This window comes from Cydia fagiglandana, chromosome 4 (genome assembly GCF_963556715.1).
Source record: "Cydia fagiglandana chromosome 4, ilCydFagi1.1, whole genome shotgun sequence".
Lineage (NCBI taxonomy): Eukaryota > Metazoa > Arthropoda > Insecta > Lepidoptera > Tortricidae > Cydia > Cydia fagiglandana.
Genome location: NC_085935.1, coordinates 15,350,406 through 15,377,163, shown reverse-complemented (window position 1 = coordinate 15,377,163; position 26,758 = coordinate 15,350,406). Strand labels below are relative to the sequence as shown.

General features: G+C 38.1%; 2 protein-coding genes across 3 annotated transcripts in view; one reads left to right on the top strand and one right to left on the bottom strand.

The window, feature by feature from the left end:
* Positions 1 to 26,758, top strand: part of LOC134663900 (uncharacterized) — a 92,641-nt gene that overhangs the window by 30,862 nt on the left and 35,021 nt on the right. The gene's annotated exons all lie outside the window — the stretch shown is intronic.
* LOC134664152 (uncharacterized) lies at positions 868 to 8,603 on the bottom strand. Its single transcript, XM_063520739.1, has 5 exons — positions 8,363 to 8,603; positions 7,927 to 8,001; positions 7,072 to 7,161; positions 3,292 to 3,953; positions 868 to 2,755 (listed from the first exon to the last, which is right to left on the bottom strand). Exons 1-5 carry the CDS (start codon positions 8,464 to 8,466, stop codon positions 1,968 to 1,970), a joined length of 1,719 nt encoding a protein of 572 aa, XP_063376809.1. The 5' UTR covers positions 8,467 to 8,603; the 3' UTR covers positions 868 to 1,967.

The following is a 26,758-nucleotide window of genomic DNA, read 5'->3' as shown; positions in this document are numbered from 1 at the left end:
TTGTAGAATAGTATCTCGACATATTCTCTCTCGTTCAGCGCTGGATTTTTCAAGATTTTTCAAAAAGTCTTGTTTGGCTTTAATCATCATGTCATCGTCGATATCAGGCTTTGAGCAATCCGGGCCATAATTTCTTGTATCCTCTTTTTGAAATAACCTCCTCTTCTTTCTCGGGTATTTCGCTGTTAGCAAACGACTTTTTGCTTTGTTTTTTTCATTTCTCGCAATTTCGTTACGAGGGCTTCGTCCTACAATTAGGATTGTTCATTTTTTTTAGACCCCCATTTTTATTTTATTTTCTGAAAATATAGGTTAATTTAAGATACCAATTTGAATGATTTAGTAATTCGTAGCTCGGTTGAATATTTATAATTTATTGAAAATATGAGATACGACTTCTCGTAAATTACATGTCGTCGGCTGATTAGGATAATGCACAAGCAACAACAAGCATTAAAAAAATAGTTGTCATTGTCAATTGATTGTAATGTCACCTGTCGACAATGTCAGTGTCACGTGTTTCTATAAATAACAATCGTCTGGAATGGAAAACTCGTTTATTTTGAACAATTAATTTCAAAATACCTACGCTATAAATTTGAGAAAGCTGATTCCAGAAATCTGCCTAAGTTATATAATATAACTTAGTTTTATTGGAGTATGTATCCATATAGCATCCAACTCCAACCATAACTTGGCTGAAATCAAGGGAGCAAAAATACAAATGTAAGTTACCTACATCATATATATTTTAACTGATTCGATTTGTAAGAAGATTGGATTCATAAAATCGTTACAAGCGTCCATTGCTAAAGGTAGCTTAGCACCCAGTGGGTGCTTTCTACCGGCTTGTCACCATTGTTTGGATATTGTACTACATACTTATACTACTATATTAGGAACATGCCAATTTTGCTAATTATATCCTATTATTTCAGGTCATCGTGATTCCTATTTAGATACAGCTGTGAGATATGTAACTGCACTTGGGCCCAGAACAAAGTTGAGCATTTTGTATTGAAACGAACGTCATATTAATTATTAATCGTCGTAATACTTTACGACCGTAAATAATGCCTGGGAACAGAGTAAATAACAAACCATACACTTCTCTTCTGGATGGTCAACAAGAAGCCATCATTGTCAGATGCTCGTGCAGAACATGATAAACATACATAATGTAAAGTTACTATGTATTTTTTTTGGAAACATATATGTATAACATATTTCCCAAATTAATAAAAAAGTAGGTAAACAAAAACATGTTTTATTATTCACAACTCTTTATTAAGTCTTGTCCACTATGATATCAGCAGCTTGAACTGCAACATGTACCTGGAAATTAGAAATTATATCTTTTTAAAGCAGTTTCAGGCTGAATTTTGAGTATGGCTATGTATTCTTGTATATTCCTTCTTTCTAGTAGGCACCATCTCTGTTTAACGGTTTGCCTTTAGATACTCTGGCTACATTACCACAGAAAATAAATAGATACCACGACCCTACCAATAAAGTGAGCTTTTAAATACTTAATTGTAGTAAATTAAAATTAATTTTATACTTACATCGACGTGATTCTCACAGCAATACTGTGTGTAACACGTGAAGTAGGTAGGTATTCCAAGTTTAATTCACGGCACCATCTTTCACGTCGTAGGTCTTCGTGGATTCGAACTATTATTTTTGTGAATCATTCCCACACATAGGAACAAGGTTTTTGATATATATTAAGCAATGAAATCTACTGTTTAGGTATTAATTATAAATCAAATTGTAACAAACAAGCGCAGCGGTTTAACTGAAAAATATTGTTATGACAATCGATGACAATGATAACTTTGACAATACGTGAGTGACGGATTTATTTACTATGGTTCGATAACTTTTATTATGCAATGACTTTACATTCAGCCCAGGAGAAGGTCAAACTAAGGTCATAAGGATATTTGTTGAAATATCTTCAATCCTCAATTATTATATCGCAGCAAATGTCGGAAACTGTTTAAAAACCTTATATCTCGAAATGGTTTTCGAAATAGAACATTTGAAAAAAAATGAACAATCCTAATTGCTTTGTGCAGCACGGATAAAGGTTTTTGCGTATTAAACGTTAACGCTGCTACATTGCATCTCATTTGATATTGGTATCTTTGTGTAAAATTAATCCGCTTTCCTCCTACTAATTTTGCCACAATGCTGTGGTATCTCTCAACAGCGTTGCTGTCAACATCAAAAATTAAACTCCTCGTATGGACAGCAAATTGGCTGATAATTGATTTTATCTGCTGCCAAATACTATTGCTGAAAAAGTCCTGGTCTATTTTTTGATCTTCATTATTTTGGCTGCAGAAGTATGGTTTGCATTTTGTATGAATGCCAAAAGCATGATCGGGTGCTGTAACAATGTCTCGATAAAGACGATCAACATTATTTGTACCTTTATGTTCTTTTATAGCTTTGACGATGACTCTTCTGATTGACTTAATTCTGTCTTTGATCACATATCTCCTGAATTTCAGGAGATACTTTGTGTCCGTTTGCAGAGCAGCAAGTTTATTACACATATTGCGCAGTAAATGATTCCGGCATTCAATTTTTTCCACTGTGTGGTTCTTGTATGGTCTTGTCTGCAATATTTTTGCATAAGTATTAGCATCCCCATCCGATATCAACCTTCCATATATGAGGTTATGCATATCAATGCTCCTTTTGAAACCTTCTACTAAAATCTCTGACTCCATTCCAGTAGAGGGCCCTGAAACAAATGCATAATATGTAGGTACAACAAAATTAGATGATTACATAATAGTAAATAGATACACATTTAGAGAATAATTGTAACCGTATTATGTGTAGGTTTCCTTATACTATTAGCATATTATAAAATTTTAGATAAACAACATGGTACCTATAATATCAGTAGGACCGAAAAAAAGAAATAGGGTCAATGAACTATTTATTGATGTTTTTCTGTTCTGGCCCTTGTCTAAGTACGTACACACACACACCTTGGCTACACTTTATACTTTTAGCTTAGTAAGTTATCCATTACAGAACGGGCTTTATTTTATTTTTATTTTATTTATTTATTATATATTTAGATAGGTTCCTACTATAAATCATGTTTTTAAAGTGACCCTGGGTAACCATTAACAGGGTAAGCATTATGAAATCTCAATCCTGATATTTATATGCTTAGAAACATATTTGTCATACGCAACACAACACAACTTTCAGAGTCCAGATTCCATAATGCATTGCATACGCTGCCCACGTGGGCTTTATATTTACCTGAGTAATTCTTGAAACAATTGTGTTCCTTTGCATCTATGTTTCTACTCTGTGCTACAGAGCAAATTGAGCAATACTTGTTTTTTATTGCTACATACAATATTTTATTAGTCCTTTTGCCAATAATAGCAGCTGCACCTGATAAAGCAGAATAATTCTTTCTATAGGACCTTTTGGAATAACATCCATCAGCTATCACATCTATGATAGCAATGCCTTCAGAATTGACTCTTCCCTCTTTTATAGCTAATTCGCGTTCTTCTTCAGCAGCCTGGGTCATTGATTTATACAATTCTTCTTCCCACTTTTTGTGTACAACCGCCATTCTGGCAGAAAATATATTTTTTGACATTGGAGGTATGCCAATAGCAGCTGTTAAATCAGTGAGTTGAGTGTAGCCACACCCAATTGCTACTGTGCCTGCCACTGCGCTAATGTTCAAGTCCAATGTATCAGCAGCATTGTCATTGTGAATATGAAACCTCATATTGCACATTTTGCACTCTAATGTGTAAAGTGAGATAAGACCAGTTCGTGTTTCTGATATGATCTGAACTGATTGTAATCCGCAATTGAGAGGGCCATGTGCAGATATTTCTTGTAACTTGTCAAAGAACTGGGCCACATTGACAATCCTCCTGCCATATTTTGTTTCGTGGCCACTGAAATTATAGAAAATTATTAATAAAATAACAACAAATTAATTAAAACTACCTTTTAAAAATAAACTTTTAGAAATATTTCATTAAATACAGTTTCACATGTATATCGGTTCACTGTAGCGGAAGCAGTTATAAAGTTGACCCAAAATTTTTTTATTAAGCTATGAGCTTCATCACATATGTTCCTTGAGTAATTCTAAGCATTTCAAGCCTGGGAGGCAATAAGAAATGTGTGTCTACTCGGATTTGTAATGGATTCAAACTTTCAACCCCTTTTTAACCCTGTTAGGGGATGAATTTTACAAAACGCTGAAATTACTTTTTCTGTCTTTTAATAATATCCCCAAATACAAAGATTCAAGTCCCGCGTTCGAAAAATTTTTTGATATCCATACAAACTTTCAACCCCTTTTTCACCACCTTAGAGGATGAATTTTCAAAAACGCTGAAATTAGTTTTCTTGTATTTTAATAATATATCGTTTTACGAAGTTTCAAATTCCTAGCTTAAAATAAAACTTGAACCCCATACAAACTTTCATCCCCTTTTTAACCCCCTTAGGGGTTGAATTTCTCAAAATCGCTTCTTATCTCTTGTACACTTTATAAATGTAATCTAGTGTGCAAATTTCAACTTTCTATCTTTTGTAGTTTCGGCTCCGCGTAGCAAAAATCTCCAACCAAATTTTTCACCTTTTTACGTTTTTCTTGTAAAATTACTATGAAACTGAAAAAAACAAATATCAGCAATGAATTCTACGTCTTTGGTTTATACGAAAATGATACCAAACTTGCCCTAGTACCCACCAGGATCAGAATAGATTTTTTTTAAAGATGACGGGTGGCGGCCATCTTTGTACCCCACCCTCCCCCCCACCCCAGGCTAGAAATGCTTAGAATTACTCAAATATCAGATGTGATGAAGCTTATAGCTTAATAAAAAATTTTTGGGTCATGTATGGCAGCGATACGTAACTGATTCCAGTACTGGGAGAAGGGAGTCATAAGCACATCTTAGAGATCACAAAAACTTAAAGGTTCTCACCCACCTTATCTTATACAGAGTGAGGAAGAAAAATGTATTAAGTAGTTTGTAAGAAATAGGTTCCCTTTTTTCATTATATAGGCTACAAAATCAAAGCCAAGTTCCTTAATTACAGGATTTTATACACAGCACAGAACTTGGCACCAATATATAGTTCGTTTTTTTAGCATTAGAAAAAACTTGCAAGAAGGTAAGCGATCTTGATATGTCTTTTAATTGAAAAACGCTTTTTAAAAATCAGTAACTATTACTTATGAAAGCAGAAGAATATTAATGATCGTATTAGATTCATAATTGTTACATATTTGCCGTAACTTATTTTAAAAATGTGTTTTTCAATTAAAAAACACATCAAGATTGTTTACCTTATTTCTAATGCTAAAAAAAAACGAACTATAGATCTCAATTCTTTTGTCGGCAAGTTAAAACGACAGCCAATTGTTGGGATACAATTATTCACTTATTTTTCACCACACCAGCTCGGAAAGGCTTACTTTGCACTTCAAAAACTGATAGCAAAGTTGCATTTTATTCACATGTGAGGCAAAGTAATCATTGTAATCAAATGCAAATTTTGAGTTGTTTTCTTATGTTTGTTCATATTCATAAAAAATACAAAAAAATCTATACTTATGCGTTTAATATTTGAGGAGTTCCCTTGATTCTTTATGGATCCCATCATCAGAACTCGAGCTTGACAAAAATGTGGCTTAAAAACTTAACTTGCTTCGTTGAAGAGTTCTATTCTGGCCATCATCAGCAGTTCCACTTCATCAAATGCGACAGTTTTTAATTAAAATGCTTGATTTTCTGATGTAAATACAAAAATCTCTATACGCATATATGCCTTTAAGATTTGAGGAGTTCCCTCGATTCCTCATGGATCCCATCATCAGAACTCGAGCTTGACAAAAATGTGTCTTAAAAACTTAACTTGCTTAATAAACATAACGCAGACGACAAATCGCCAAACGCGAGCTATGCGTCGTTGAAGAGTTCCGTTCTGATCATCATCAGCAGTTCCACTTCATCAAATGTCACTTTTTTGGATGTATATCCTTTATTTGTTGATAAAAACCTAAAAATCACAATATGTATGCCTTTAAGATTTGAGGAGTTCCCTCGATTCCTCATGGATCCCATCATCAGAACTGGGTTTTGACAAAAACGGGACCAATCTGTATGCATATACATACAATCAAAAAAAGAATTTTCAAAATCGGTCCAGTAATGACGGAGATATGGAGTAACAAACATAAAAAAAAACATACAACCGAATTGATAACCCTCTTCTTTGAGATTTGGAAGTCGGTTAAAGAATAAAAATACAACAATAAAATTCTCAGAATGTCATAAAAAATTAAAAATAATATTTATCGTCGAGCTATTCATCCAAGAATTCAGCAACGGAATAATAGGCCTTTTGGATTAAAAACGACTTCAGTTTTAATATAAATCCTAAGTTGGTGTGAACGTTTTGTTATACTCCTTGGGATCTTATTATAAAGTTTAGGTCCTAAGTATGTGTAAGTAGAGAGCAGATTTTCTTAATCTATGTTTCGGCAGATCTAGGTCGTGTCGCCTCTGGTCCTGGAAGCGGTAGCGGTTTGCTGGTAGAATTGACTTTTAAATGATGATTTTGGATGATAAACATTTAATAACATTAATTTGGATTTGGTTTGATTTTGTTTGATATTTTACGTTTAATAATTGCTTCAGTTTGATGTGGTGAAAAATTTTGTGTTTCACTCGGGGGCAAATTTTGTTTAACCCTCGTGCTTTGAAACCCTCGCAACGCTCAAGGTTCCATTTTTCCAATTTTGGAATCTTTCGCTTGCTCGGGCATCAATATTAGCATGAGCGGTTAAACAACAACTTTGCCCCCCTGTAAAACAAATAACTATTGAACAGTGCTATTGAACCATTGAAATATATAGATCCTTACAGGCACTACACTAAGAATGATGCTAGTTCAGCAGTGTCACTCACGAATTAACGCCCGTAAGGCCCATCTTTAGATATATGTCAATGTTTTCAACCCATGTAATAAATATAAAATAAAATCTTTACTTACTGTTCAGGGCCAGTAGGTATATTTTCAGGTGTTATAATAAAATCATTGCCTTCAGTGTCTTCACTCAAATTATCTCCATGAGCAGAAGATCTGTAACAATGAAAAATATAAATAAGCTGTAATTAAACAAGTAACCATCATGCTCCATTATGTGACCGACTCCATGTATGGCAAACCTGTTTGAAAAACATGTTTGTATTTTGACTTATTTACAATTTCCTGCTTAAAACAAGTCAACTCAATTAAATTACAGATATATATTGGGACATGGACACCAGACACAGGACCTATTTCACAAAATTATTTATTTGTATTACTTAAAATGAGCAGCTTAAGGCCGGTACAGACGGACTGCAACCAACTGCAACTTGTATGGAAACTGCATGCTGACATCGCAGTTGGCGTGCAAATCATACACAAATTGCAGTTAGGTTGCAATCCATCTGTATCTGCTTTACAGAAATTTTGAGCTGCTGCCCGACTTATTGACTACAGACACTATGGTACCTAATGCAATTTATTACCATTTTTAAGTAACGACATAAACACATTGAAAACTTCAAATACCAACATATTATAGTTCATGACATACTGCTTTCGTTCACATGGACAGACAAACAGACAAAATAGATACCAGAGGCTTACTAATATGGTTCCAATGGTAACCATGCTGAAAGGAATTTGTTAAATATTGACATGTGGGTAAGGTATGAATATCTGCGGGTGCGGGTATGTACCACCAGTTTGGTTCCAGCTAGCATAAATGCAGGCTAACCTGGCTGTGAGGTAAAATTAAACATAAGTACCTACTTAATATTATTATTATTACTCATAATTAAACTTAATAATACTTACGGTTCAGGTTGATTTGTGGTTTCTTGAACAGAATGACACACTTCACTGTCAATTTGGTCATGTGGATCAGGTGGCCTAGAAGAAAAATACAGTGTACTTGAACTATAGTATAAAGATTCCATCCAATTAACGAGATCATTAGTCTTATTTTGTTAGGCAATAATAATAAAATAAGGAAATTATTCTATTGTACCTAGTTATTGATCAGTAAACGTCAAACTTCTATGAAAATATAATTATAAATAGCACTTGCACTAGTTGCACTGCGTGGGCTATCAAAATCGCTGCAAGCTTTTATTGGTCTGCTAGACTAAACCCCTAGTATTCGGCCTGTCTGATCATTGAAAGTAACCTTTATAATAAAAATAAAAACAATACTCTCACGCACGGATCTATGTCACGAGAGGTAAGTTTGTTATTGTAGGTAGGTACTTACTGTGCAGCGGCTTTGGTGTAACGACATTCCAGAGCATGTTTGCTTATACGTTTCCGCTTCAACCTCACTGATGCACTAGGTTTTCGTCCTTTCTTGTTTCCCATTCTAAGGGATTTTCAAACATAAAGTACGTACGCACACGTACGTTATTACTACGAAACGACTTGTACCACACAAAACACTAAGTTCAATAACAACGAATGATAACAAGTAACAGGAATAAAACGATAAGGAATACACGCTAACTGAGTCCGGTTAATACACGACCAAATAATGTACAGCCCAATAATAGGCGTCCACTTTTTTGGATGCGTATTATTGGGTTGTACACTACTGCCCTGTTCAAAGAGTGGCTTCGTATTATTGGCACGGACCGAGCTTGTACACCCTGATAACGCTCAACCCAATAATACACGACCCAATAATACGAATCCATTTAGTGGACGCCGAATATTGGTCGCATATTATTGGCCCGTACCGATAATGTTCGACCCGGGATTGCTCAACCCAAGAATGTACAGCCCAATAATTGGCGTCCACTTTTCGCTCCACACCACAGACTATAAATATTTGACACATAGAGTGATATTCTAGGGATGGGGCGACGATTTTTAAGTTTACGATTCAGTAATGTTGCCATGCGCAAAAAATAAGCAGATAATGGTAAGGTTAAGTAGCTAACATATTATCGCACCGCACCGCGATCTTGGTGCGTCGCGCCCATAAGTAAGAGCGAGAAAGAGATATATTTTTCTTCAGCCCGCTCCAGACTATGCGCGTGAATCGCGGGCGAAGCCGTGAACGCGAGTGTGGAGTCGATTTCGCTGTCTGCGAACATCGACGCCACACTTGCGTTCGCGGCTTCGCGCCGCAATTCGCGCACGAGTGTGGAGGGGGCTTTCCAGACGGAAACAATTGTTCGATCCATGAAATGTATACTTGGTCAAGCAGATCTGGTCAGTAGAAAAAGGCGGCAAATTTGAAAAATTTAGGCGCGTAGGGATCTCTTCCCATAGAAAATTTGAATTTCGCGCCTTTTTTTATTGATAAGATTTGCAAAACCAGCTATAATTAGAATAGAATGACAGAGAAAGGTGCCTGCAATTTGCACGCACCGCGACCCTTCGCACCGGTAAGTGAGGGCGAGAAAAAGATATCTGTTTCTCGCTCTCATTCATGAGTGCGACGCACCAGGGTCGCGGTGCGGTGCGATAGTGTGTTAGCTACTTTAAATGAGTATAGTTTTCCTGGTTCTTAGGCCCCGTTCGCACGACAGCTTTTTCAACGCGCGTTAAAAAAAGCGTTTGAATGACACAAATGGACTTCGAGCAACACCGGCTTCCGACACGTCGGAAGGGAGGGGCCCAAGCGATATCTCATCGTACAAATCATTCTGCCATTTTTCGCGGGGGGAAGGTGCACACAGTCGCACTTCTCACACACTTACATACAAAATCCAATCAAAGGCCCTACCGCGAACCACGTTCGACGTGTTGCCTCTCTATGGCACTTGTAAATTCATACGTAAGTGTGACAGGGAGGCAACACGTCGAACGTGGTTTGCGGTAAGCCCTCTGTAATGACGACACAAATACATAGAAAATGACACACGTCAAAGACAAATCTTGCAAACCTCGATCTCTTTTTGTGTACGGACGAGTGACTAGTGTCACAACACGCACACTAACACATTTTCGTTGAAGTATGTCATTGTATTCTGAGAGATGAGAAGTCGGATTTGTCGCTCGACCGATCCGCAATTTGTACTGAGCGAGCAAAATCGATAAATCCAACAATTACTTGAGACTAAAATATAATAATTGTATTTAAATGTAATTAAACGTATGATATGTAAAAAAAAATATTACATGTGTAATGTAACACTTTCTTTTTGTAAATTTGATGTCCCCGACCTGAGCAAACAGGCATTTTTGTGCAGCAGTGTTCACGCGCGTGTCTGGACTCGGTCTAGTGAAAAATCCAAGTGCAACTAGTTTTATTACCCGCGCTAGATTATATTGACGCGCTAATCTTGTACCTCGGCAGAGGGGAAATAGTACGAATGCCGCCTCCCTTCCGTGTTGCTCGAAGCAAATGGATAACCATTTATGTATTCACACGACAACGGTGATGCTTTTATTCAGTGTTGTTGGATTTTAGACTTTAAGCTTTGGTCGTTAAGTCGAATTTAGAGTGCGACCAGATTCAAGCGCTTTTTTAACGCGCGTTGAAAAAGCTGTCGTGCGTATGGGGGCTTACTGACTGTCAAATTGGTTTGACCAGAGATACATATGTTTGACGAACTATAATTAAGTCTTCGTCACACAGGCGCGTTTTACGGGTGGCGCGCGAGCGGGGCGTGAGCGTTTTATATGTAAAGTAGCTATAGGTGGTCAAGCAAATCTTGTCAGTAAAAAAAGGCGTGAAATTAAAATTTTCTATGGGACGATATCCCTTCGCGCCTACATTTTTCCAATTTGCCGCCTTTTTCTACTAACAAAGAAAAGAGATATACGTTTCTCGCTCTCACTTATGGGTGCGACACTCCAAGGTCACGGTGCGGTGCGATAGTCTGTTAAGCCCCCCATTCACACTCTACCTTGTAGTTCGCCTCGTAATCCGCCTCGTTGGGTAGGATCGTGTATGGGGGTTGCGGACTACGAGCCGTCCTACAAACTCAAGTAGGATGCCATAGTACTGGTGATGGACGGCAAAACAGAGGGCCTACCGCGAACCACGTTCGACGTGTTGCCCCTCCGTCGCGCGTGTAAATTCGTACGTAAGTGTGACAGGGCAGGGGTGCTGCCTAGCACGTCCAACGTGGTTCGCGGTAGGCCCTTAGTACCGTGTGTAAGCTATTTCTTGCTCCGTAGTCCTGTGAGGCGGACTACAAAGTAGGATGGTGTGTGAGCTATATCTTACACCGTAGTCCTGCGAGGCGGACGACAAGGTAGGAGTGTGAATGAGGGGCTTTAGTTACGCGGCGCGCCCCGCTCACGCGCCGCCCGGAAAACGCGCCTGTGTGACGAAGCCTTTACAGAGAATTCTTATTAATAGTTTTTAACAGAAGTAGACCGTTGGATCTGACCTAAGTTTCTGAGTTACACACTCTCTTTTTGTATTATTTAACGAAGACTTCCTTATTCCTTCGGGACTGATCGAATCGGTCGATTTGATCAGTAATGAAATTGGCGTCAATCTCCAATTTTAGATTTATGGTGATATTAGAGCCCTCTTAATTGAATAAACGGGTATGTCCTTAAACCACGTCCAAGACAAGACCACAGGTGGACAGGCAGCAGCGTCCCTCAAATTCGGTGTACTCGACTGCGATCGCCAACCCGCCTGCCAAGCGTGGCGATTATGGCATTCACCCCCCAAAAAAGGGGGAGGCCTATGTTCAGCAGTGGACGTCTTATGGCTGAGATGACGATGATGATGATGAAATTGAATAAATGCCCCAGAACGAAAATACTAACCTCACAAATTGGTATTCTTGCGTCCGCACCTCATTTTATCGGTAATATCGGTCATTATCGGTCATTATCGGTGGTTGAATTCGGTGAGCCAAATTGGTATTTGCGTCCGCACCTCCTGATTCGATCGGGCAATTGAATCAGATTGGCGAAAAATTGACTAATCTGGATATGCCTTTAATTGACAAGAGTTTAAAGGATATCATACAAATACGACGGAATTAAAATAAAAGGTAACTTGCTTATACTGTTGTGTATTGCTATTGAATATAGTTCGTTTTTTTTAGCATTAGAAAGAACTCCACAGAAGCAAGCGTGCAGTCTTTATCGGGCTCTTTAATTGTTAATAATTATTGAATTATCTAATGTAGCATGGTCAATACATATAATTTACTTCAAATTATTACCGCTGAAAGTGCCGGATTTGGAACCAGAAGCTTACTTCTGCGAAGTTCTTTCTAATGCTAAAAAAAACGGACTATAGCTTGGATTGCTCATGATAAAATTAATCTTGATTGAATTTCTTTCAGATCAAAAATCAAGCCTCAACATCGCAATCCCTCAACTCAAAAAAAAGATTCCGATTGTTGACGCCAGAGATATAATTATTTCCAAAAAGCGTGCACAAATAACAGATGCACGTGAAATATTAGCTGAACTAGAGTCTGGCTACTGAAATTTTACACAAATGTTTGGCGGGAAATTCAAAAAATCTTCGGCTGGCCACACTTTGTGTAGTAGGAATTATAGTTTTGATACTAGAAAATATTTTTGATTTTCTGTGCACACGTAAGGTACCTAAGGATATAACTTAAAGTAAGTTAAATATACGTTGACGTGCACACAAAGTCAGCTCACATAATTTCTACCACTATTTAAAGTACAGTCAACGATAAACACATATGTTAACACTTTCTCACCATATACCATTGTAACAAGGCAAAAAATTAAATGTAGTATAAATAAGACCTAGCTCGATTATACCGTAATATTAATCTATTACCAAAAAAAATACATAAGTACTATGCCAAATATGCTAAATGCTAAGTATCAAAATAATTATAGAGCACCAACCTTCTAATTTGTTTATATTTGTATTGGAGTTGTAAACATTGCAGTTTTTCGTTATACAACGCTACACGTCGACATCACACATTGTCGTAATTAATTACGAGCTTAAATAATAGTTTGCGAACCGCACTCAGTATAGACATTATTAATATTATTTAAAATAAACCCCTTATAAACCGCAAACAATTTGAATGGATGACATAAATTGACAACTGACTTTTAGCTTTTTTTTAAATCATAGACAATTGGTGATACAACAATGAAATATCCGTCAACAATTTTTGGCTAGCCAGACTCTAGCTCACAGATTAATAATATGTGTCTACAGATTAGTATAGCCAACCGTCATACTTTTTTTTTCTATTTATTTTTAGAGCTTGTCACTGAGGTGAACATGTCGCTCCATAAAAAACTACAAATTTATACATTCTTACAACTAACTTATTCTATATACTAAAGCCTTTCGTACAAGCTGCAATAGCATCCGACGAAGGAGCAGCCAGGACACTATTGCAGCCTCCAACATAGCATTATGGCTTACGCCCGTCATACTGGGTCATACTGAACAACTTTTTCTATCGGACCAACCCCGAAATCCCAAAAAAAATATTGGCCTTCCCATAGAAAACGTCGACATCCACTCGATCAAAATGTATGAAACGGCCAAAAAAGCTTAAGTGATTACGAAGTTGGTCCCATTATAAATGTCATAACTGAAAAATTTAAATTTGATTAGCCTAGTAGCCAATCAGGTAGCGGTGATTGCTAAAGGGGCTTATACATAGAACACGGACCTAATGTAAAGCGCCCTCCAGACTATGCGCGTGAATCGCGGGCGAAGCCGCGAACGCGAGTGTGGAGTCTAGTTCGCTGATATGCGAAATCGACTCCAGACTCGGCTTCGCGCCGCGATTCGCGCACGAGTGTGGAGCGGGCTTAACGATGCATTTTTACAAATCGGTCGTTAAGCGCCCTCCAGACTATGCGCGTGAATCGCGGGCGAAGCCGCGAACGCGAGTGTGGAGTCTAGTTCGCTGATATGCGAAATCGACTCCAGACTCGCGTTCGCGGCTTCGCGCCGCGATTCGCGCACGAGTGTGGAGCGGGCTTTACAGCCGGTCGCAACGACGGACTCTAAGCCCCCATTCGCACGAGAGCTTTTTCAACGCGCGTTAAAAAGCGCTTGAATCTGTCCGCGCTCTAAATTCGATTTAATGACCAAGGCTTAGGTAAGTCGAAAATCTAACAACGCGTGATAAAAGACCGTAGTTCTGTAGAAAGCGACCAACACCAACTTTTTATATTTGTCAAAGTGACTTACACCCTAACTCAGTAGCTTTGGTCTCTTTCTGCATTGATAAAAAAATTGAGTTGGTCGTTTTCTGCATAACTACGGTCAATTTAGCGCCACCGCTGTCGTGTGAATAAATACACATGTATCTATTGGTGTCATTCAAACGCTTTTTTAACGCGCGTTGTAAAAGCGCCCGTGGGAATGGGGGCTAAAGGCGTATCCTGACCAGATCCTGACTAGTAAATTTTTCGCCAATCTGATTAAATTGCCCAATCGAATCAGGAGGTGCGGATGCAAACACCAACTTGGTTCGCCGAATTCAACCGCCGATATTGACCTATATTACCGATAAAATGAGGTGCGGACGGTTGAATACCAATTTGTGAGGACTGACGCCACACTGTGGGCTGAAATTAGGCTGTCATTGACATAGAAACCGAAGTTATTTTTATGTTTTCTTGATTGAAATCGGTTTTGCTAGGCATTGTTATAGTAACCTATGAATTTTAGACGATTAGGTATGAAAGTTGTGGAATGAGAGTTACGAATTAAAAAAAAAATCGGGGTGCACTCCTGGGGGCCGATTTTTTAAATTCGACTACTCGATTTCGTGAATTGAATTTCGTTCAATAATATCTCTATATATTATAACTATATATTATATATTATAATATTATATTATAGGACATTCTTACACAGATTGACTAAGTCCCACAGTAAGCTCAAGAAGGCTTGTGTTGTGGATACTCAGACAACGATATATATAATATACAAATACTTAAATACATAGAAAACTCTACTATTATCTCTACTACTAGGCATTTAAATTCTACTAATAGAATTGAAAACGAGTGGTCAATACCACTCGATTCCCAATTTCTATCGCTAGTATTTCAAAAATTAGCATTTCGCCGTTTTCCACCGATTTCCGAACGATCGAATTTCAAAAATCGGCCCCCTGGAGTGCCGACAGAAGTGAAAACTCAATGACTAGTCCAAAATGTCTGCAGCACTACCTATGTATAATTGACCCATCCTCCTTACTATTGAAAAACTTTAGTTCCGAAATTGCTGGCTAGTGAGCTTAAATTTGTAGCGTTAATTGTTTAAAATTCGAATAGAAATTGTAAAGTTACCTTGCAGACCTCGCATCTAAATATATTTGGTCATGATATTCTGAGTTTTCACTTTTATTAGCGATTTTATCAAGATGCAGCTTTATTGAATTATATTTGAATAAAGTTAGAATGTAACTGAGATTCTCGTATTTCAGCCCGTACAAGATTAGAACATTGAGCTTTATTGCTTAAATAATATAAAAGTTCCAGTTTTAAATAATTCACCTGATTATGATACGTTAATATGACCTGGTTATGACTAAAGTTCTTTGGTGAATAACATTGTGCGTGACACATGACGTCAGCCGTCGTCGTCGTCGTTACGCGTTATGTGTTACGCTGTATCGAGTTAATCATTTTTTCCCCACCTCAAAAAGTGCTCAGCGCCGCTAAAGAAGTTTTCACTTCAAAAAAATGTATGGAGCAGGAACAAAAAATCATTATTACTTAGTCAAGAAACAAAACAAACCGTAATATCTTCGCAGGTGGTTATACTACGAATTATTTGTGATTTTTTGGCATACTACATATTATTATATCCGTCACGGGTGCGGCTTTTTTTAAAATCACTAATTGTTTCTATGGGAAAAGCACAAAAACCAAAGTCAACATAATATATATTAAGATTTTTTTTGACTGAAATGGGTCTTGCCCAGTATGTTTATGCTAAGTTGTAAGTTTCAGACGATTTGAGTCGAAAATACTAGTTATGATTTTTTTTCAAACAAAATGTATTTAGCCGGTACAAAAAATCAAAATATCTCACAACAGTTGACTTTGGTTTTCGTGCTTTTTCCATAGAAACAATTAATGTTTTTTTTTAAAAAGCTGCACCCGTGACGGATATATGTAATATGCCAAAAAATCACAAATAATTCGTAGTATAACCATCTGCGAGAATATTACGGTTTGTTTTGCGGTTCTTGAGTAGGTACTTAATAATGATTTCTTGTTTCTGCACCATACATTTTTTTGAAAAAAATTCGTAACTCGACAATTTTCATTCCAAAGCGTGTAAAATTCATAGAGTCGGACCAAAAAAAGTCTGCAGCGGATTTGATAGCCCACGCAGTGCAAGTGTCATTTAAACGTCATAATTTCATAGAAGTTTGACGTTTAAAATAACACTTTCACTGCGTGGGCTATCAAATCCGCTGCAGACTTGTATAGTACGATAGCTGCCTTTTAGGACAGTAAAAAAAAAAGTGGTCGGCCAAATCCTGTGTTGGCAGGTTAATGTGTCCGACCAATTTTGTGGTACCACGTAAGAGCTACAATTTACCTCATCGAAAAATAGAATGAAACAAACGGATTATAATAGCTAAAATAAGCCTGTTGACTTATGGCTTAGTCGGCCTCACCTTAGCCGGGCAGTTTTTGCAGTCCGACCACATTTATAAAGAATAATAATTTCTTTATTGAAAATATGGTTTCTTCGCAGCTTGAACTTAACTTAATAATGCTAACTGAAAAAAGTCATAAGTAAATGAGTCCATGGAGGTCTTAGAGGGCTTTAAAAAAAAAGAAAACATTCAGTTCAAATTTTATTCATAAATCTATCTACTTAATATCTAAATAACGTTTTCTAACTACCGACGTGGTTTCAGAGTAACACTTACGTTGAGATGATGTCTCACAGATGTCAAAAATAAAAAGGTTTTCATCGATTTTTGACAAGTTTTGAATCGTATATCCTACTTTTCCACTACAGATAGAATGAGGAGGCATAACTGACATTTTATCACGCCAGGTGGCGCCTCCATAGTGGAGTTGCTGTCACTGTCAAATCACATACATTGTTTCCAATAAATTGTAAACATTCTCCTTTTTTAACCGACTTCCAAATCCCAAAGGAAGAGGTTATCAATGCGGTTGTATGTTTTTTTTTCTCCACAATACTGCAATAGTGTGCGACAAATTGTGGAAATATACCTATTAGTCCGGGAGCCGGCTGCATGAAACAAACCTCATCAAAAAATAGAATATACCTACCCTGTAGAGGTACCTGACATTTAGTAGATTCCAACGCACTTGGTCGGCCTAGGCTTAACCTGGCAGATTTTGTACAAATGGCAAAAACGTTGGACAAAAATTCATCAAAAAAAAACCTCATCGAAAAATAGAATGAAACTTGTATGGTAGGATACCTGACCTTGAGGACAGTAAAAAAAAAATAGTCGGCCAAATCCTGTGTTTGCAGGTTCCTGTGTCCGACCAATTTTGTGGTACCACGTGAGAGCTACAATTTACCTCATCGAAAAATAGAATGAAACAAACGGATTATAATAGCTAAAATAAGCCTGTTGACGTATGTCTTGGTCGGCCTCACCTTAACCTGGCAGTTTTTGCAGTCCGACCAGATTTATAAAAAAATCATCAAAAATTTTTTATCGATAAATCGTATGAAACTTGTATGGTACGATAGCTGCCTTTGAGGACAGTAAAAAAAAAAATAGTCGGCCAAATCCTGTGTTTGTAGGTTCCTGTGTCCGACCAATTTTGTGGTACCACGTGAGAGCTACAATTTACCTCATCGAAAAATAGAATGAAACAAACGGATTATAATAGCTAAAATAAGCCTGTTGACGTATGTCTTGGTCGGCCTCACCTTAACCTGGCAGTTTTTGCAGTCCGACCAAATTTATTAAAAAATCATCAAAAATTTTTATCGAAAAATCGTATAAAACTTGTATGGTACGATAGCTGCCTCAAAAGGACAGTAAAAAAAAAGTGGTCGGCCAAATCCTGTGTTGGCAGGTTCCTGTGTCCGACCAATTTTGTGGTACCACGTGAGAGCTACAATTTACCTCATCGAAAAATAGAATGAAACAAACGGATTATAATAGCTAAAATAAGCCTGTTGACGTATGTCTTGGTCGGCCTTACCTTAACCTGGCAGTTTTTGCAGTCCGACCAAATTTATGAAAAAATCATCAAAAAATTTATATCGAAAAATCGTATGAAACTTGTATGGTACGATAGCTGCCTTTGAGGACAGTAAAAAAAAATGGTCGGCCAAATCCTGTATTGGCAGGTTCCTGTCTCCGACCAATTTTGTGGTACCACGTGAGAGTTACAATTTACCACATCGAAAAATAGAATGAAACAAACGGATTATAATAGCTAAAATAACCCTGTTGACGTATGGCTTGTTACGGGCGGCTTTCATAAATTCAATGTGGCAGTGTGCGGCAGAATCCACTTGCATCAAATTTGATGCAACACATTGTGGCTGGACATTAAGAGATGAAATGTATAAGATCAAATGGTTTGAAGGACACATAACGCCTTTGCGAGTCGAAGAAATAACAATAAGATAATCACTTAATATATTTGAGGTTATCTTGTGTATTTTTATTTATTTATATTTATTGAGAAGTTCAACAGCGTTTACATTAAATAATATACAAAAAACATGAGAACTTATAGCATAGCCAATAACAGAACTTCCTGTAATTTATACATAATAAAAAATCATCTGTGGGTAGACTTGTAACTTGTGCTGTACAAGAATCGTAAATATAACTTAATTTGTAAGTCTTTAAGGTACAAGGAAAAAGAGAAAAAATTAATAATAACTGTAAACTGGAAAAAAAATCCTAAAATAGTAGGTATAGCTCTAATTTTGCGTAAACAATAAATAAAAAATAGTAAAATAAAAATACATACAGTACCTACATAAACGAGCGAATCTATTAGTTTGTATGCATTTATTGGAATTTATGTGTTCGTGTGTGTGTGTGTGTGTGTGTGTGTGTGTGTGTGTGTGTGTGTGTGTGTGTGTGTGTGTGTGTGTGGGTGGGTGGGTGTATGTGTGTAAGTGGGTGTGATAGTGCGTGACTACCAGGAAAGTTGCTTTGCAATTTGTGATTTGAAAACACGTCTGGAGGAGAAGAAAGGGTCAATGTTTTGGAACGATTTATTATAGGTACGTGCGATTCTACTCAGAATTTAATAGAATAGAATTTTGGCCATAATTGGTACGATGACAGGGAATATGGAATAGTGTGGTGTGACGAGTTCGGCGCGTGGGAGCGCGGAGCCCTAACTGTGACAGCAATCCAACGCAGTCTAGATGCCCGTTGAGAACATCGTGGAGGAACATTTTACCATTTATTTAAATTTTGGAAGGATCACGTGCAGTTTTTCCTATTATATTACAAGTGTTCGATTGAAAACTACGCTTTGGTGTATACCTGGATCACCTGCACGTACAAGAAGGCGTTTCATATACGCCCGCCCATCAGATAGGTACACAAAGTCATGATGCGTATGGAATACAGCATGTGTGGTCCTATTCTAGCTGTCACGTGGTATCACAAATTTGGTCGGACTGCAAAAACTGCCAGGCTACCAAGGCCTGTTCACTTCCTAAGAAAGTTATGTCCCCAAATAATTGCGCATGTGTGCGCCTTAAGCTTCTATGTGTGCGTTGGCCTCCGGGAAAAAGTTGCGAGTAATAAAAATAAAAACATTTTTCTGCAGCAACATTGCTCCCAACTCTGATTTAGATTATCACGAATTTTATACAATATTAATCATAAAACGGGACTTAAAACGCTTAAAACTTAATTACATGCGATTAAGTTTTATAATGAATATTTGCTTCCAACTGTCTTTATCAATGTTCATAAAATATATGGAGGGTAGGTACGTCTACCCACCATAATAAAAAATATATTTGTCAATGACTCTGTCCAACTGCTGTGGTTAAAGTTCATAACGAAAATTTTATTTATTAACTCTTTAAATAATACATACAACGTGTACCGCTACGTACCACTTAAGACTGTAAGTCTGTACCTACATGGATTACAGCAATGCACATAGAAAATGTGCTAAATGCGGAGCAACGGCTGTTGAAGCAGCCAGAGTGAAATTTACAACTTTAGTGGGTTCAGAAGGAACCGAGTCATAACGCATCTGGAAAGCGTATTAATTAACCGTGAAGAAATGTATGAATACAAGTTGGAAATCTGTGTAAAATGCCGTGTGTAAAGTGTAGTGTATCTGTGTGTAAAGTGTAATAGGTAGGCATGCCTAATGTTATTTGTATAAAAGGTACTGAAAACTTTGTGAATGCGCTTTATTAATGTCTATTTTTTTATTAAGTTGCCAGTTGCCAGTTTTCAGTGTATATTTATATATGTAAAACATTTTTTAATAACTAATATATATAATGTTATAAACATAAACATGCCTTTTATTTAAATCAATTGATAATACCACAAACAAGGGGTAATATTTGCATCTTGCATATATTTCGTAATATGAAGATAACAAATATGTTTATCAACAGAATTACTACCTACCAATACCCGCCAGGCTAAACCGGTTGTCAACTTTAGTTCCATTGGTACACAAAGACGGCGCCACTAGTATAAACGTATAAACGGTTGGGGACATTTTTTTGTATGGAGTTACCGTTCTTCTCCTAGTGAGTATTATATTCTTTGCAGGCTACGGTGAGGCCGACCAAGCCATACGTCAATAGGTTTATTTTAGGTATTATAATCCGTTTGTTTCATTCTATTTTTCGATGAGGTAAATTGTAGCTCTCACGTGGTACCACAAAATTGGTCGGACACAGGAACCTGCCAACACAGGATTTGGCCAACCACTTTTTTATTACTGTCCTCAAAGGCAGCTATCGTACCATACCAGTTTCACACGATTTTTCGATAAAAATTTTTTGATGATTTTTTTATAAATTTGGCCGGACTGCAAAAACTGCCAGGTTAAGGTGAGGCCGACCAAGACATACGTCAATAGGCTTATTTAAGCTATTATAATCCGTTTGTTTCATTCTATTTTTCGATGAGGTAAATTGTAGCTCTCACGTGGTACCACAAAATTGGTCGGACACAGGAACCTGCCAACAAAGTATTTGGCCGACCACTTTTTTTTTACTGTCCTCAAAGGCAGCTATCTTACCATACAAGTTTCATACGATTTTTCGATAAAAATTTTTTGATGTTTTTTTTATAAATTTGGTCGGACTGCAAAAACTGCCAGGTTAAGGTGAGGCCGACCAAGACATACGTCAACAGGCTTATTTTAGCTATTATAATCCGTTTGTTTCATTCTATTTTTCGATGAGGTAAATTGTAGCTCTTACGTGGTACCACAAAATTGGTCGGACACAGGAACCTGCCAACACAGGATTTGGCCAACCACTTTTTTATTACTGTCCTCAAAGGCAGCTATCGTACCATACCAGTTTCACACGATTTTTCGATAAAAATTTTTTGATGATTTTTTTATAAATTTGGCCGGACTGCAAAAACTGCCAGGTTAAGGTGAGGCCGACCAAGACATACGTCAATAGGCTTATTTAAGCTATTATAATCCGTTTGTTTCATTCTATTTTTCGATGAGGTAAATTGTAGCTCTCACGTGGTACCACAAAATTGGTCGGACACAGGAACCTGCAAACACAGGATTTGGCCGACCATTTTTTTTTTACTGTCCTCAAAGGCAGCTATCGTACCATACAAGTTTCATACGATTTTTCGATAAAAAAATTTTGATGATTTTTTCATAAATTTGGTCGGACTGCAAAAACTGCCAGGTTAAGGTAAGGCCGACCAAGACATACGTCAACAGGCTTATTTTAGCTATTATAATCCGTTTGTTTCATTCTATTTTTCGATGAGGTAAATTGTAGCTCTTACGTGGTACCACAAAATTGGTCGGACACAGGAACCTGCCAACACAGGATTTGGCCGACCACTTTTTTTTTACTGTTCTCAAAGGCAGCTATCGTACCATACAAGTTTCATACGATTTTTCGATAAAAAATTTTTGATGATTTTTTAATAAATTTGGTCGGACTGCAAAAACTGCCAGGTTAAGGTGAGGCCGACCAAGACATACGTCAACAGGCTTATTTTAGCTTTTATAATCCGTTTGTTTCATTCTATTTTTCGATGAGGTAAATTGTAGCTCTCACGTGACCCAATAAATCTGGTCGGACTGCAAAAACTGCCAGGCTAAGGTGAGGCCGACCACTTTTTTTTTACTGTCCTCAAGGTCAGGTATCCTACCATACAAGTTTCATTCTATTTTTCGATGAGGTTGTTTTTGGGTTGAATTTTGGTCCAACGTTTTTGCCATTTGTACAAAATCTGCCAGGTTAAGCCTAGGCCGACCAAGTGCGTTGGAAGCTACTAAATGTCAGGTACCTCTACAGGGTAGGTATATTCTATTTTTTGATGAGGTTTGTTTCATGCAGCCGGCCACCGGACTATTATTAAACGTCAAAACTTCTATGAAATTATGACGTATAAATAACATTTGCACTAGTTGCACTGCACTGCTTATAACGCTATCAAAATCATTGCAGAATTTTCTTGGTCTAACTCTATTCATTCACCAGTCAAGCTAACATGTAGATACAGGGTCAACCAAAACAGCCAAAAACGCGAGCGCAGCGAGCCCCAAATTTTTTGTTGACAATATCGCAAGGCTGGGTATCGATCTTCACCTGGGCCTAAAAGTCTGAAGTGCCCCCGTGAGGGGAACTTTCATGTGGAGTCAAAGCCGTGCTTCAGGCTTCAGGATAAGTAGTTGAGCACAGACTCCAACCTTCGGTCGGACACTAGTTTTGTGTGAGGAGAGAGATTAAACAACGATGCTGGCGGAACCGACGCTTCTATGACGTTACAAATACAAACCCGTAACGGTTCTTGCGGCCCTCAATTTACCGGATTTTTCTTTGATTTACCGGTATTATTGATTGAGCAGTGGTGGCCGAGTGGATATGACGCCCGACTTTCAATCCGGAGGTCGCGGGTTCAAATCCCGGCTCGTACCAATGAGTTTTTCGGAACTTATGTACGAAATATCATTTGATATTTACCACTAGTTTTTCGGTGAAGGAAAACATCGTGAGGAAACCTGCATACATTTGCGAAGAAATTCAAAGGTGTATGTGAAGTCCCCAATCCGCATTGGGCTAGCGTGGGGACTATAGCCCAAGCCCTCTCGCGCATCAGAGGAGGCCTGTGCTCAGCAGTGGGACGTATATAGGCTGAAATGATGATGATGATTGATTGACATTTCGGGCTTTTACCGATCAGCATCGGTAAAACTTGGGGTTTTCCGGTAAATCCTAGGTTTTACCGTACTTCGGGCTTATGTACAATTAAACGACGCATTAACACGGCAGTTGCACTTCGCCCCCCTCATCTTGGCAATGGCCGCGTAAAGCATCATCATCAGGCCTTTTATATATTTACAGATGATTAAAATAATTAAGCAGCATCTGTGATCTAGCGACAGGACCGCTCGTGGCTATATATATATATGACACAATTTTTGAACGGCATAATCGTCCACATTTCTGTCAAGTAATACGAGGGTCCGCACCAGGGATGTTGCGAATATTCGCATCCGCATCCGCGGAACATCCGCATTATTTTCAACATCCGCATTCGCATAAAATCGATGCGGAGCATCCGCATGATGCGGATGTCGACCAAGTAGGTAACAGGAACGTATTAGAGACGGCACCGCTGGCGTAAGTGTAAAGGCTCCAGTACACAGTGGTCAAGGATGGTCCATGCCAAGCCATGCTTTGCAATGCGCAACAATAGGCCTATATCACGTAGGTGTTCACACAATGGTGCATCAAAAAAAAAAATTGCAGGCTCTGATTCATATAAATCTATAATAAACTGATAAGTCTCTTCATTGCTCCACAATGATGACATTTTGTGCTATTAACATTGAATCAAGCGGTCAAAAATTCAAGAAACTAAACAAACAATGGCGACTGTGTGAACACCACAGGCCACGGTACGCCACGATTCCTTTGAAGTGTGCCAAAAAACCGCCAACTCCCCGATTACTCACCACGGCTGATACAACTGACGGCAGTCGTCCGCCATTGCATACCATAGCATAGCCCCCTGTACACAATGGCCAGGGTGTGGCATGGCCCATCCTTCACTGTGTACTGGGGCCTTTAGGTAATTTCGTCATTATATATAACGAAATCGTCTAGATCCCGAAAAACCGGCCAAGTTATTGTTTATTAAATAAAACACACCTATGTGACGTCCCACAGGTAAAGGTACCTTATGGCGGTTGGCGCTTACGCTATTATTAACGCCGCTCCAATATTATTGCGGCGCCATGCGACGTAAGCGCCAGCCGCCATAAGGTACCTTTTGCCGTGGAACGTCACCTATATTCTTGTTCAAATACTAAACGGTTCGTTTTTTTTTAAATAAAAAATACTAAATATGTAACATTTGACGTTTTTTGAGTACCAAATCTTGACATCCGACATGTGAGGCTTTAAATATCCGCATCCGCGGATGTCATAAAAAATCTGCATCCGCAACATACCTGGTTCGCATTAAGGCGACCCTCATCGCACATATATGTCTTATTGCTCGTTTTCGGGCCAAGTCTTGAAACCAGGACCTAACATTGGTTACGCGACCTCTTAAAAGGTGTTCTTCCACTCAACGCGGTGTGTTGCTAGGTCTTTCCATGAGTTGCAGTGCTTTATTGTTAAACGCAATCATATTACGCTTTACGCAGTCTTTAAAGCGGAGTAATGACGTCTTACGTTGCACTTGCCTAATAGCACTGTCCATTCGTTAAACATGCCCTAGCCGCCGCAAACGTCTCTGAGTAGCGCGGTCTCAGATTATAAGCGCGGTGATACTAGGAAGCTTAGCAAACTCTAGCGCACTTTCGTTGGTAACCAGTAACCCTGTCTTTCCATGTTATGTTTAGTATACCATACCTACCTACTCCGAAGGCAGCGCACGTGGAAGGTGTTAATTAAGTCTTCGTTCCTGATTAGCTTACGACGTCCAGGTTTCGGCCCCCTACAAGAGTATTCTCTAAAGACACAAGTTTGGTAGACAGTTATTATGGTCTTTGTCGTAAGGTGTTTGTTATTCCATACGAGTACTCTTGCATATAGCCCTTCGGTTTGCATTATAAGAATTCAGCTGTGACCCAGTTACACCTATACAAACTCTTTAGATAGAAATAGGTTTTTTTACCTTTTATTTTAGCATAGGTTTTTTTTAACGTAGTAGTTCCCTACGGTAAGTACCCTAAAAAGGGCAGCAAAATTAAGCCTACCAAAAATAAACGAAGTATTAAACACATTGGCTGCCCACCATCCTTCACCTAAAGTGTATCTCCCACGCCCCTTACAAATTTAGTGATCCCAGCATCTGACTATACATTTATTACTGAGGTCAATAAAGAGGTAACGAGCTTTCGATTCCACTGGTGATGCTCATGGGCACACAGAGAAGATTACGTGATCCCAACGGTGATGTTCAATGTTCATGGCAGCCAACGTGTTAAAAGATTAGCCTGCCAGGCTTTCCAGTTATATTAGGCTATATTGGTGTGCATATAAGTGAAACAACGACATATGTGCAACGTCTTGTAATATATTGATAATGTTAGTAAATATATTTATGGAAGCATAGATTAAGTACATTTAATGTAGGCAATGACTAATGACATTCATTTATACAAATTAATAATAAAAATATCATTTAAAGTATTTAATTATGGTCCTATTTTCCCACACTAGTGCGTAAAATAGCACTTTTCGTGCGTATGTCAAAAGCTTAAAGGGCCATGTACTGTAAAACGTTGTACGATACACGTGCGAATAGGTAATTTGCAAATCGTGTGGATTTAAAACACTCCCTTCGGTCGTGTTTTAATTTATCGCCACTCGTTCGAATTTCCTCTTTTCCGCACTTGTATCGTAAATAACTATTCGCCGCCCTAGGCCCCAGGCCCTGTATAGCCGCCTCTTTCAATAGCACTTGAAAGAGGGTTCTATGAGGTTCATGTTGTTCTAACTAAACAGTGATAGTGATACGTTTCAGCATTAGAACATTATATTTTTCACCACACCTACTCGGAAAGGCTTTCTTAGCACTTCAAAAACTGATAGCAAAGTTGCATTTTATTCACATGTGAGGCAAAGTAATCAAATGCAAATTTTGAGTTGTTTTCTTATGTTTGCTGGTAGAACTGACTTTTATGATGATTTTGGATGATAAATATTTAATAGGTAACATTAATTTGGATTTGATTTTGTTTGATATTTTACATTTAATATTTGCTTCGGGTCGGTGTGGTGAAACATTTTGTGTTTCACTCGGGAGCAAATTTTGTTTAACCCTCGCGCTTTGAAACCCTCGCAACGCTCAAGATTCCATTTTTTTAACCACTCGCTACGCTATCGGTTCAATTTTGGAATCTTTCGCTTGCTCGGGTATCAATATTAGCACGAGCGATTGAACAACAACTTTGCCCCCGAGGGAAACAGATAACTGTTACTGCGGGGCGGGGGCGCGGTCGGGCGCGGGTGGCGGGGGCCTGACACTAGGGCTGTAGACATGAATCGCGAATATATAACATGTTATATGTTTACCATACCATA